This window comes from Ambystoma mexicanum, chromosome 8 (assembly GCF_040938575.1).
Source record: "Ambystoma mexicanum isolate Mex_15411 chromosome 8, UKY_AmexF1_1, whole genome shotgun sequence".
NCBI lineage: Eukaryota > Metazoa > Chordata > Amphibia > Caudata > Ambystomatidae > Ambystoma > Ambystoma mexicanum.
In genome coordinates this window covers 143,514,852-143,527,981 of record NC_090929.1, presented here as the reverse complement: position 1 = coordinate 143,527,981, position 13,130 = coordinate 143,514,852, and the positions used below count along the sequence as shown (strand labels likewise).

Genomic DNA, 13,130 nt, shown 5'->3' with positions numbered 1-13,130 from the left:
TATCAAAGCAAGACAGACACAGGTGACCACAGTTCAAGGGTGTTTATTGAACTTCAAGGGTGTCAGAAATGCTAAACCTAAATCTAAGATTGGAGCAAGCTATGACCATCAAATAATAATCTCGGCAAATAAAAAGGGCCTATACTAAAAAACCTTTGCCATCTACAAATCAATTCTCGCACAAGGATCGCCAGCAGAACACTATAGAAACCTTCTAAATCTATCACTATCAACAGGGACTGTACCGAAGATCTTCAAAGCAGCATACATCAAGCCACTCTTGAAAAACACAAGTGGTGACGTAGATGACCTCTCCAACTACAGGCTGATCTCTAACATCCCCTACCCAGCAAAACTTCTAGAAACCTACGTATATAAACTAACCCAAGAACACGTAGAAAAACACCACCTGCTGGACCAAGCTCAAATTGGTTTCAGACCAGCGAGAGGAACGGAAACAGCACTACCATCCATCTGGGACGACCTAAAAAAAACGCGCAGACTCAAACACTACCTCATTCCTTATTCTGCTCAACCTCTCTGCAGCCTTTGACACAGTTAGCCACGACACTCTGACAAAAAGACTAGAAGACATAGGCATAACAGACACTGCACTACTCTGGACCAAATCATTCCTAGCAGACAGAACAGAAATCGTATGGATAAAACCTTTCAAATCCACTCCACGAGTTAATGACTGTGGAGTGCCACAAGGATCCTCATTATCTCCACTATATTTCAACATCTATTAGACCCCGGTCATCAGAATCTTCAAAAAATACATTACATGTTACAACTACGCAGATGACACTCAGATCATCTACAAAATCAAAGACACTGATGCCGACCATTCAACCCTAACCGACTGCCTAAAAGAAGTCTTCAACTGGATGGTTGCCAACAACCCGAAAATCAACCCAGGAAAGACAGAAATCGTGATCGTATCCAAAGACCAAGAGAACAAAACCACCATCCAATGGCCTACGGAAATGGGAAACGCACCAACACCATTGAAGGTAGTAAAAAATCTGGGAGTCCTAATGGACAACACCCTAACCCTGGAACCACAAATAAATGCAACAGTGAAGAAATGCTTTTTCCTCCTCCACACGGCAAGAAGAATTCTACCTTTCCTCTCCTTCACGCACAAAACACTCACTATCTTCGCCCTAATCATGTCAAAAATCGACTATGCAAACAGCCTCTACCTCAGAATACCAGAATACCTCCTGAAGAAACTGCAACGGGTCCAAAATGCAGCAGCAAGACTACTCCTCAAACTATCCAGAAGAGACCGCATCACTCCAGCCCTAAAAACACTACATTGGCTCCCAGTAAAACATTGCATCACCTTCAAAGCAATGTGCATAACGCACAGGGCAATCAGCCGACAGGGAGCAGAATTCCTACAAAAGAAAATAACAGTCTACAAACCAACGAGACCCCTCCGATCAAGCAACGAAATCCACCTGGAACTCAAACCATACCTTAAGAAAAAACTTGGAGGCACCTCCTTCTACCACTTAGCCGCAAAAACCTGGAACAACATCCCAAAAGAAATAACACTGAAGATCACCTAAAATTCAGGAAATCACTAAAAAGCTGGCTCTTCAACACCACAGACTAAATCTGCAAACCAAAACCAGAAAAAAGGATGACTAAACCGGAAAGGAGAAGGACATCCCCGACCCGAGAGGATAACTCCAACGGCACCTGGATGAATGACACCGAATATACTGGAACACAGGCGGCACGCACGCAAACTGAGTCAACTAACTGGGACAATCCGACCAACACTTTCACCCGCCCCTTAGTTACCGCCAGGTACCACAGCGGAGTGGAAATGTCAAGATATTAGCAATCACCACACTACCTGAGAGGTTGACATTGGCAGGTGCACTGGCCACAGGAGTATGAAGGGAGGATAAGGGGAGCTATGAGAGAGCATGTTAGAGGTGGGGGCCAGAGGAGTAAGGAACCTTATATGCCAGTCGGACCGAGATCAGGACATAGCCGCATCAGGGGAGACCGCACAAGCTGAGCGCCCCAACTCAGGATAGAGGCACAAACTAACCAACCCTACTAACTTTTCCCTTTCTGCATACACCTCTCAAACTCCAAACACAACCAAAACCTACAGCAAAACAAACCGCACAAACTTTACTACATTGCAACAATAAAACAAAACACACAGTCTTGCACAACAGTACACGACGACTCCCAGCCGCAAACACCCCAGGCCCAGCCAACTGACCACCGGGCTGAGGCCGCCAACAGCACATCACTGCTCCCTTGCACTTTTCCTGCTTCCTCCCACTAACTCAACCTCCCCTCCTTTTTCAGAGCCGCCAGAGCGCCAGGGGACAACTCCAGTGGTGATTTATGCACGGTACAAATGTCCTTTAACATAAACAGTAACAATCCTTAAAGCTAAGTTACAAATAGTGTAGGGTAATGTTCACGAAAAAGAAACAAGTATTCACAGAATGATAAGTCAGGATGTTCAGCCCGTTGGCCTCACTTCCCCACATTTTTAGCATGGAACAAGGCGGTTCACTCGAGCATAGCACACTCTTGATTTTCTTCGGCACGAGGACACAGTTCTTTTTACCAACATCAGGGCCTTCTGTGCCCAAGTCTCTTACGTTCAAAGTCTCTTGATGCAGAGGGCCTGATGTACCAAACAAAAAAGGTCCTCTCCAAATATTCAAGTCGGGCGAGCCACTCTTCATCCTGGATCACCCACTTCTGGGCTCAAATCTCCTTTTATGCAATTAGTCTCCCTCAGCCGGGACCAGACCAATTTCAGTTCATAGGCAATCGTAGACTTTCGAAAGTGCACAGGATTTAGCTTAACTCCCTGCACAACCACTTTGATTTCACAGTTCAATAATTCTCACACGCTCAGTTGGATACCAAACAGACCTTCGAATGAGCATCCACGTGGTGCAGGACCACTCATTATCTGGTACCTAGTTCGGTTACATACAATTCAATCACATACAAGCCATCCTCCCTCATACAATGTTACTGCTTGCAACCTGGAGCGCAACACTGTCCAGTCTGCTATCAGACTCTCTGACCCACCGGCTGGGCTGAATCCATTGGTGTTGCTTTGTTGTCGGAGCCAAGCATTAACCACAGCAGTAATCACTTCTCCCTGGCTTGGCTATCAATGCAGGAGGGCACTGTGTACCTCTGACACACACTGCACCATTCTTCAGCTGCAATTCCCGGTCTTATGTTTATTTTCCTCAAGGCTCTTAAAAGTTGCGGCTCTCCGAAAAGGTCAAGGCTAGTTACCTCCTTGCAGCCCTATCTGGTCTTGCCGCCTTTCTCCTCGGTTTAAACTGCCATCTCGGAATTGCTGCTTCCTTGTGTATTTTCCCTTGTTCAGAGTGTGCTTTCATGCTCCACCTTTTATCTGTGTGGAGGAAGTGTGATGGAAGTCGGGTGTGTGTAATTATAACCAGGTTACTCACCGTAGTGACCACCTTACTCCTAGTCCATAGTCCCCTTTCCTCCATACTTATGGAGACATTCCTCCATCCTGTGCGACGGGACCAGAGCACTTTGTAAAAGCATCAAAATTTTGCAAAAATGTTAGTCCTTACTCTCTTTTACACGGGGTACTGCACGCGCCCATAACCCCGCCCATCTTAGCTCTGCCCCGTGCATCGCTCATCAGTCCTTTTCTATCGCCAGGTCAGAGACCTTTAAGCAATAATAGAGGAACCTTATCAGAGGAGACGGTGGCCGGGCGTATTGAGGAAAGGGGACTACCGACTAGGAGTAAGGTGGTCACTACGGGTAGTAACCTGGTTATACTCCTACGTCCCGTCCCCTTTCATCCATACTTATGGGAGATTCCCAAGCACTCCTCACAGGAACTACGAGTGGATGTAAAACCCTTTATTGAAAAAGATTCTTCAGCACAGCCTTGCCAAACTGAGCGCCAGATCTGGAGCTCAGGTCTAAACAATGTTTACAAAAAGCCGACGGGGAAGCCCATGTAGCAGCTTTTGCGATGGTCTCCCAGGGGACATATTTCTGAAAGGCAACTGCGGCTGCCTTGCCCTGCACCAGGTGTGCATGATTACCTTTAGGAGGCTGCAGTCCTTGGACAGTGTAAGACTACGTAATACAGGCAGCGATCCATCTGGAGATAGTCGCCTTAGAAGCCTGTCTACCTTGTGGATTACCAAAGGTCACCAACAGCTGAGAAGAGCTCCTAAATTCAGATGTTCTGTAGAGATAGAACTTAAGAGCCCTTCTAACATCCAAACAATGTATAACCCTTTCCGCTTCTGAAGCTGTGTTTGGAAAGAAGACCAGCAGGGAGATTGACTGATTCAGATGGAAATCAGAGACCACCTTTGGCAGGAAAGAAGGATTTGTCCGTAGGACCACCTTATCCTTGTGGAAAACCAAAAAGGGGTTCTCCACCGACAGAGAGTGGAGCTCACTCACACGCCTTGCTGAAGTAATGGCAACCAAAAAAAAGACACCTTCCACTAAAGGTGCTTAAGTTCCACCATGGCATTGGTTCGAACGGTTTATGGCACAACGCCGTAAGGACCACATTCAGATCCCATGTCGGGTGCAGCTTACGAACCGGAGGATAAGGACGCGTCAAACCCGCAAAGTGCTTCTTAACCACTGGATTTGACAGTGAATAAGAGCACTGGTCCATGGATAGGTAGGGGGCTACCGCCGAAAGATAAGTCCTACATGACAGAACATGAATGCACGATTTTGCTAGGTGAGACACAAAGGACAGCACTGTGTCAATTGTAGCCACTCTAGGGTCCAGCTGTTTGGCTAAGCACCAGTTACAGAATCAAAGCCACTTGCTCCTATACTGAGACCTTGTTGAAGGCTTCCTGGGTGCCTGAATTATTTGCATGTTATCAGCAGATAGATTGAGATGCTTTAGAGATCTGAACTCAGGCACCATGCCGCCAAGCTCAACGATTGTGGGGAGGGGTGCCACAGCTGTCAGTCCTTCTGGTGAAGCAGATCAGGACTCACCGGTAGCCTGATCGGTGCACACGCCAACAGGTGTTGAAGTTCTGAGAACCAGAACCTGGCCGGCGACCACGGGGCTATGAGCAGAAGAGAACAGTTCACTGTGTTCCTTGGCTTGCAAATCGTTCGATGAATCAGAGGCTGAGGCGGGAAAGCATAGGCCCTCATGTTGTGCCAAGGAATCTCGAGAGCATCCCCCAGAGAGGAGGCTCCTAGACCATTTCTGGAGGCATACAGAGGAAGTTTGTTTGCCGACATTGCGAAGAGGTCCACTTCCGGAGTGCCCCAACACAGGAATATCCAAGAGAGGATCTCCGCCTTCAATTCCCACTCGTAGCGGAACATTGTCTGGCGACTGAGGGCATCTGCCATGACGTTCAGCTGGCCCGGGATGTTTACTGCTACCAGCCAGACACCATGACAAACCGCCCATTCCCAAATCTAGATGGACAGGTCGACAAGAGGAGGAGACTTGGTGCCCCCCTGCCTGTTGATGTAATACATTGACACCACATTGTCCGTGCGGATACAGACCACTTTGTTGGCAATGACCGGCCTGAACGCCTTGAGAGCTAAGAAGATCGCCAGAAGCTCCAGATGATTTATGTGAAAGAGCTTGTCCTGAGGTGACCAAAGGTCTGAGACCTGAACAAGATCCAACGTCGCACCCGACCCCAGAAGGGAGGAGTCCGTCGTGATCGCCACATCAGGGCTGGGTCTTGAAACCCTGCACCCAGTGACAGGTTGCTGAGAGACGACCACCACGCCAGGTCCGCTCTCAGGGAAGCTGGAATCAATATCTACTTGGAGTCCGGATCCACAGCCTGACGCCAAGAACTCCGAAGAGCCATTTGAGTCCGCCAAGAGGTAGAGCAAAAACGCCCAAGGCCATGAGGCCCAGAAGCCTCTGGAACCACCAGGCCAACATGCTCTCCGACTGCGCAAACATCTGACACGTGGCCAACAGATCCGCCATTCTGTCCCCGGTCAGGTAAACTCTGCAGTCGATCGTGTTCCAGCGAAAACCCAAGAAAAGTCAAGTCCTGAGAGACCGTCATGGAAGATTTCCACCAGTTCACTGACAGCCCGAGGTGGAACAGGAGCTGGAGGAGAGACTGAAGATTGCACGTGGCTTTCAGCGGGCAAGGGCTGCGAAACAGCCAATCGTCCAAATAAGAATACACATGGATACCCTGCAGACGAAGATGGGCTGCAATCACCTACATCATCTTCGTAAAGACACGCAGTGCCGAGCTGAGGCCAAAAGGAAGCTCTCAGAACTGTAAATGCTCCTCTCTCACAGAGAAACACAGGTATCTCCAGTGTGGATTCCAGATCAGAATATGCATGTACACATCCTGAAGGTCCACCACGCTGAGCCAGTCGCCCATCTGTAAAGAGGACTTTATCTGACCAGGCGTGATCATCTTGAATTTCTCTTGGGGTAGGGAAAGATTGAACTAGGAAAAGTCTAGAATGGTGCGCAGGCCAGCCTGGTTGGATGTGGGCACCGTAAACAGTCGGGAGTAGAAGCCCTCCCCTCGTTCCCCTAGGTCTGCCATGCCTCCCAATGAGATGCAATGCGTCCTCCCACCGGGGTCTCGTGCGAGCGCAGAGAACCCTCATTTGGCTGGTTTTTCAGTGGCAGCACCACCTGAACCTGAGGAGGAGGCTGAGGAGCGGGAGAAATATCGACTCTGTTGCTCCCTCCGGCAGGAATTACCCAAAGGGGTATCGACTCTGCAGGATCTTCGGTCCAGAAAGCCCCTAAAGCCAGAGGAGGGCCAGGGCTGTGATAACGGCCTCTGTGTCCTAAAAGGAGGTTTCACCAGGACAGACAAGGACTTGGCGGTCTGGGTGCTATCCTTCGTTTTGATTAGCTCCACATCTGTTGTGGAATGAAAAATCTCCTTGGCGTCGAACGGCAGATCCAGAACCTTATCCTGCACCTCCTTAGGGAACTTGGTGGCATGCAGCCAAGCCTGACGAGAAGTATCCACTCCAAGCATAAGGCCTTGGCCCGAAGTGTTGACGTGATGAGCCGCCGCCTCCAACAGATCCTGAGCCAGGACCCTGGCATCCGACAAACCCGCCTTGAAGTCCTCAAGCTTTTCAGCAGGGATGAATTCCTCAAACTCCAGCAGACCTTTCCACATTTTCATATTCGCTCCCGCTAACACCAGTTCTGCATTGGCCTGACGCAATTGCAGGGCCGAGTTAGCAAAACCTTCCTTCCTAGTTAGTCAAAAAGATTATCCTCTTTGCCCAGGACCTGTGTAGCCATCGTAGAGGAGGGTGCCGCAGGTCTGGATTGCAAAGTGGCCGCAGCCACGACTGTGGAGGAGGGGGGTGGACAAGACGCTAAGGCCACCTCTTCCGAAGAATGAGGCCTATAACACGCCTCAATTTTCTTATTGACTAACAGTCCAGAGTGTGGTTTCTCCCATACTCTACGGACCTCGGCCAAAACGTCCTTCTGCAAGAACAAGTTGGTACGCTCCAAAGGAGACAAAGATGAACGCCCCTGAAAGCATGCCCTCCGCAGGAGCAGGTGCCTCGGGGACTGGAACATCCAACAGACACATGTCCAGCACCCGGTCATGAAAGTCTGATAGAGCGGGGCTGGTCTTCGCCGTCCTGATCGCCCTGTACATCATCCGATAGATCCGGCTCAGGTTGAGACACATCCGGCACCACAATCGCCTTGTCCACTGGGGACAATGGAGGCAAGGGTGGAAGTGTTGGGGGAGGCCCAGCCGGTAAACGCAGCGCCGGCAGGGACACAGGCGGGCATATCTCCCTAAAAAGGCCCTTAAAGTACTCCTTCATGGGGTCGGAACGCATACGTTTTTGAAAACTGCCGAAAAAGACGTCCTCCGCTGATGATTTAGGCGCGACAGGAGGAGGCTTCTCATGAGGAGGATAATTCCAAAGGCGCAGGGGGGAGAGTTGCCAAGAGGGCCCTTCCCCACTGTTGTCTACATAAATCAAGGGCACTGATGCCGTTGACAGCAAGACATTGTGCGGTAGTGGCATCCGAGCGTTCCAGTCATAAACTGGACGAAACGGATGTGCACAAGGAAACCGACGTTCACCTGGAAGAGCACCCACTACAACTAAGGCCGATGGCGTAGTTGTAAGGGTTGTATCCAAAATGGCCACCGTGGTCTTGGCGGGAACGGCCGCCATTTTGTTGGCACCTGAGGAGAACTGCGACACATGTGCAAGTGAGGCAGGGGTCTTCATTTTTGCCTTAATACAAGTAACTGTGTGGCCTAGGATGTTTTTGTGACATGCTAATAGCCAAACTAGCCTTAGTATGAAGGACCTTGGCACTGCCGGTAAAGGAGGAATTACGGTTCGAAACCTCACTCCTTGCCCCCTCAACAGTTCTAGAGTCACCGCAAGAGCGGGAATGATGAGGAACACCTTTCACCAACAAGGCCTTAAAAAGTCCTCTCAGAACTGTTGGTCGCCTTAGCCTTTAAACGAGAGGCCACGGACCCGAGTCTGATAGCAGCCTCTTCACGCCGGCCTCAAACTTCTGTTCGGTATCGACAAGCCCAGCCAAGGCCTCGGGGTGCACCCCGGTACAAAAGAAGGAAGCTCCAATCAAGGAGGCCTCGGAACGAGCTCCGGTACCCCACGGGTCAGTAGAACTAGGTCTACAAACAGCCCCCACATGTGGGGTCTCGGACTGTGATCCGGTGACAACTGGCCCCTTAAGGAGACCCTCGGAGAAAACTCTGGTACACTTTTTAGGCCTAGACGGCACCTCAGGACAAACCCCGGTAATAGAGCCCTTGACGCTCCTCCCATACCCGGAAGCCCCCGGAAAGGAGTCCCCCGGCCGGGGTGCCCTAAAAAGTAAAGAATTTACCGGGCATTTCTTCTTCTCGTCGATGAAGGATTGGAAATGCGTAGGAGGAGTGTGCTGAAACACCTCCTGCCACCGCTTTAACCGACGTTGAAGCGCCCGGACCGAAAGGGAATCGCAATAAAAACACAAGTCCCACCGGTGGTCAGGACCCAAACACTCTAGACAAAGATGATGGGGATCCGCCCTAGCGAAGCGTCGCTGACAGGTAGAACAATTCGGGAAGTCTAGCTGAAAAGGAATAGACAGACTATCATGCGATCGCAAGCAAGAGCCAGAGAGGAGGAAATTTGGAAGAAAAAACCTTCACAGATGCAAGTGCATCCAGTCTCGAACGAGCGGAGAAAAGGACTGATGGGCGATGCGTGGGGTGGAGCTAAGAAGGGCGGGCTTACCGACCCATGAAGTACCCCATGTAAAAGAGGAAGGACGAACATTTTTGCAAAATTTTGATGCTTTTACATAGTGCTCCGGTCCCATCCCACAGGACGGAGGAATGTCCCCCAAGTATAGAGGAAAGGGGATGGGACGTAGGCGTATCAGTAATTGCCTGACCCTTGTGTCCCCGAAGATCCCTCATCCAGGTGATCCTACCGCACTAGTACCCCCACAGTAACTGGATTCAATAGCGATGGCTGTGTCCTGGCCAACTGTAGGACAGATCACCAGGGACTAGCAGGTGAGACACCTTCAGGTGTGTGACCTCACTGGGTATACTACAAAGATTTGTGGCAGGGTCTGGTAGAACTGGGAACTCTGCTTCAGCGATATTATTCAAGGGGCACAAACCCTGTATCATTCTCAACCTGTACCTCTATGTCCTGCAGGAACATTGTACGTGCATCCCAACATCCTTTCGAAACAGAGGTTTTGGTTGCCTTTGACAAAAATGTCAGCTACCAAACAATCCTCTCCCTTTGTCACCTTCAGGATGGGCTCTTCCGGAACCATACTAATTCCCAGTCACATGTGTGGGGTCCCCCAAGGTTCCATCCTCTGCCCAAACATCTTTAGTCTATACATGGTAGCCTTGAAAACTCTCCTAAATTACCCCAACATAGCCACCTAGTAGTGTGTTGCTGGCACTTCTGTATACCCTAAGATCAGTGGTCCACAGGACATTGCTTGCCTCCATGGATGCCCGGCTGCCATTCAAGCATGGATGCAAAACACATCTCAAACTTGACCCCACCAAGACCTGCAAAATCCAACCCTTCATCCCGCTGCATGTTGGTTCAAGCCGTCGTGATCTCACACATTGATGGGGTAAATACCCTCCTTACAGGGCTTCTAGCTGTCCACTTGGCCCCCCTCAAGAAACGCACCACGCCACAGCTAGTTTTATTACAGATAGCCGTTATCTCTCCTACACTGGCTACCCCTCCCCACTAGGATCATATTCAAACCTTTATGTATCACTTTCAAAGCAATCTCGAATGGAATACCTGCATGGCGGCTAAATGCGACACCTCAGAAGGCTTTTGCACGTCACGTAGCAAAACCATAAAAAGGTTGAAGCCTAAGCTAGCCGGTAAAAAGAAGACACACAAATATTCCTTCTCCTGTCACATGCTGACCAGATAGAGCTCAACCGTGGCAGAGGCTTGAAATACCCCCACATACCTCCGGTTGTGCTAAACACTAAAAATGGTGTCTCTTTAAACAATACATGCCAGAAGAATAAAAATCCCTCCCTCCATCCATTAACAATACTGTGCTACTGTACAAAATTCCAAGTTCAATGCTGGCACGCCCCCCGTAGTAAAGCATTTGCGTTGCTCTCAAGCTATGTTTACGTTATAAGCAATACAATAAAAATAGTTATTTCTTACTGGTCATTAATAGAGCTCAATCTCGCAGATAGCACATAAAACGAGAGCAAATATAACTCCTTCCAGAAATAAACATGAAGTACATGTGAAGAAAAACAATTAGAGGCCCAGCTATTAGTTGGAACATTTTGTAGACCTATAGTACAAAGAGTAAAAAACTGTATCGCCACTGTCACAATACACTGATGATGGCTTTGCACAAGTATTGCCAGTATTTTCTCTTATAAGTACACATCTGTGAAATCATAATGTCAGCATTTACCCCATTAAGGACACACTTGTGTCGACGTTGCCCCAAAATGCCAGCATTTGCCATGGAAGAACATGTAATGTATAACATTACGCATAGATTATAGTAGTAGACTTTCATTCACTGTGGTAAGCAAAAGTCTGTTTACTATGTCCATGGTTAATAAAATAGTGTGCAAACCCTAAAATGCACACATTGTCAGTTAATTGCAAGATATCACCTTGACAAATAAAGTGGTCAACCACAGCAAGTTGATTCCTCATTTATTATACCACAGTAGCTTTATTATCTGTGTCCTACAGATTGTGCACACTTCCTGGAAATTTGATTTTAATATGCACAAAAAGCACAAACTTTGGGGGAGGGGGAACAATTAGAAAGGAGTTATGCGGACATGCAATACAAGGAATGCGATGGCACAAATGTAACGCTATGAAGAAACAAGGCCTTACCTGGGAACTTGTTCACTTGACCTGAGGAAATGGTATCGCTATCATGAAATGAAACTCCATGCCAATAGATGTCACATGGCTGCCGTCGGCCGAAGGGAAACTGGAAAAAAAAAAGAAAATCAAACGGTCTCAGTCAAAAGATACATTACGTTCTTCCAAAGTTTACTTTTCGTACATTTCAAGTTTATAAGATTTGTTTTTAAATGAGAAATTATAGATGGTCATCTTTGATTCCATACTATTTTTCAGTTCCGCTACACGGCATAAACAGAGGTCATGAAATTGTCAGTAAGGCTTGAAAATCACAATTTCTAAAATTAACAGATGTTTCCTTTAGCAGTTTATATTTTCAGCTGTGTATATTATTTATGGAGTGCAAATCTAACTATGAAGCAGAGAAGCAATGAAGAATAGGGCATATGAGGTTTCCAAGAGTAAAGACGTGGCTTGATAGCCTCCTAAAATGACTTGTAGGCATGCCCCAAGACCAAAAGAGGCTTTAGTTCCATCCGGAGCAATATTAGCATGGACGTTGTACGGACGAATGACAGGATGTTGTCCTATAATTAAGTAATAGGCCCCGAGCAGAAGGGGCATTGCCACTTCAGGTAATGCCTTGGGGCCCATAGTTACAGGCCCGAGCTGTGATATATTTACCCACTCAGCAGTACTTCCCTACATCATCAAGCTGCACTTCAGCAGAACCAGCAAAATGGCTGCGCTGTCTCCAGTGTTTTGCAGCGTTTTGCAGCAACAAAAGGAGGGCTGCACTGTTTTGCCAAAGCGCCATCGGGCAAGATGGAACAGGGAGTACCGCGAGAAAGGTTACTAGGGTGTGTTCTTGTTTGTCGTAAAGAAATGGAGTGAAAAAGCAGCACTGCTTTGCTGCAAGCCCAAAATTCCCATCGAAAAAGGGAATTCCACCTTTAAAATGAGGCCGCTCTGATGCTATTTTTCCTTGTTTGCATCAAACTGCTTTAACCGAAAAGACCCGGTCATGCCCAGCAATGCTCACATTGTGCTCCATCAGAAAAGAGCCTTATTCCTGAATGACAGGCTGTGCCAGCCAAACCTGAGAAAAACAAAAGCTTTCCTTCAGCTACACGGGAAACGCTTACATTTTGCTGCAAAATGTCCACAAAAAAAAAATCACTGCTTGAAAAGAAAATCATAGCTTTCTGTGCACATGTTAATTTCATGAAGACTTTTGCCTTGTACAGACTGTTGTGTAAAACAAGCTGACTACAGCTACAAAACCATGTGGGAATCCATATGGAAGAGCAAAACCGAAATTTGAAAGGAATATGCCAGCTTTCACCATATGTGTCAGAATGGGCTTTTACAAACCAGGGGGAAAAAATGCCCGTTTTAAAGAAAGTACAATGTTGAGTGAAAGCTTGTCCGTGCCTACGAATGCAAAAGGGTTTGTTGCTGGGGAAACATATGGGGTGTTTTATTCAACAGGCTTGTTTTGATTCAGGACAAAATAAAAGAAAGAAATCTCAAACTGCATGGGCTGGATTTTGCAAGCTCCCAAAACAGGTTATTCCAGTTGGTCAGAGCTAAGGCTTCCCCCAAAAGGGAACCACCATAAACTTCCAGGACACCTGGATGATAATTGCTAGGTTGGAAAACTTTGACCAAGACAAAGAAACTTCACATACTAATCAGACTTGGATCTGGGCTGAGCC

At 48.0% G+C, this 13,130-nt stretch overlaps 1 protein-coding gene across 2 annotated transcripts in view; it reads right to left on the bottom strand.

Annotated features, from left to right (window-relative positions):
- TTLL11 (tubulin tyrosine ligase like 11) overlaps positions 1-13,130 on the bottom strand; it is a 1,410,454-nt gene that overhangs the window by 1,173,781 nt on the left and 223,543 nt on the right. For both annotated transcript variants that reach the window (XR_011268496.1, XM_069609505.1), the window contains exon 2: positions 11,440-11,539. Coding sequence is in view for 1 of the 2 variants with exons in the window: in XM_069609505.1 (XP_069465606.1) it covers positions 11,440-11,539 (100 nt within the window). In the remaining variant the exon portion in view is untranslated. The remainder of the gene's footprint in view (positions 1-11,439; positions 11,540-13,130) is intronic.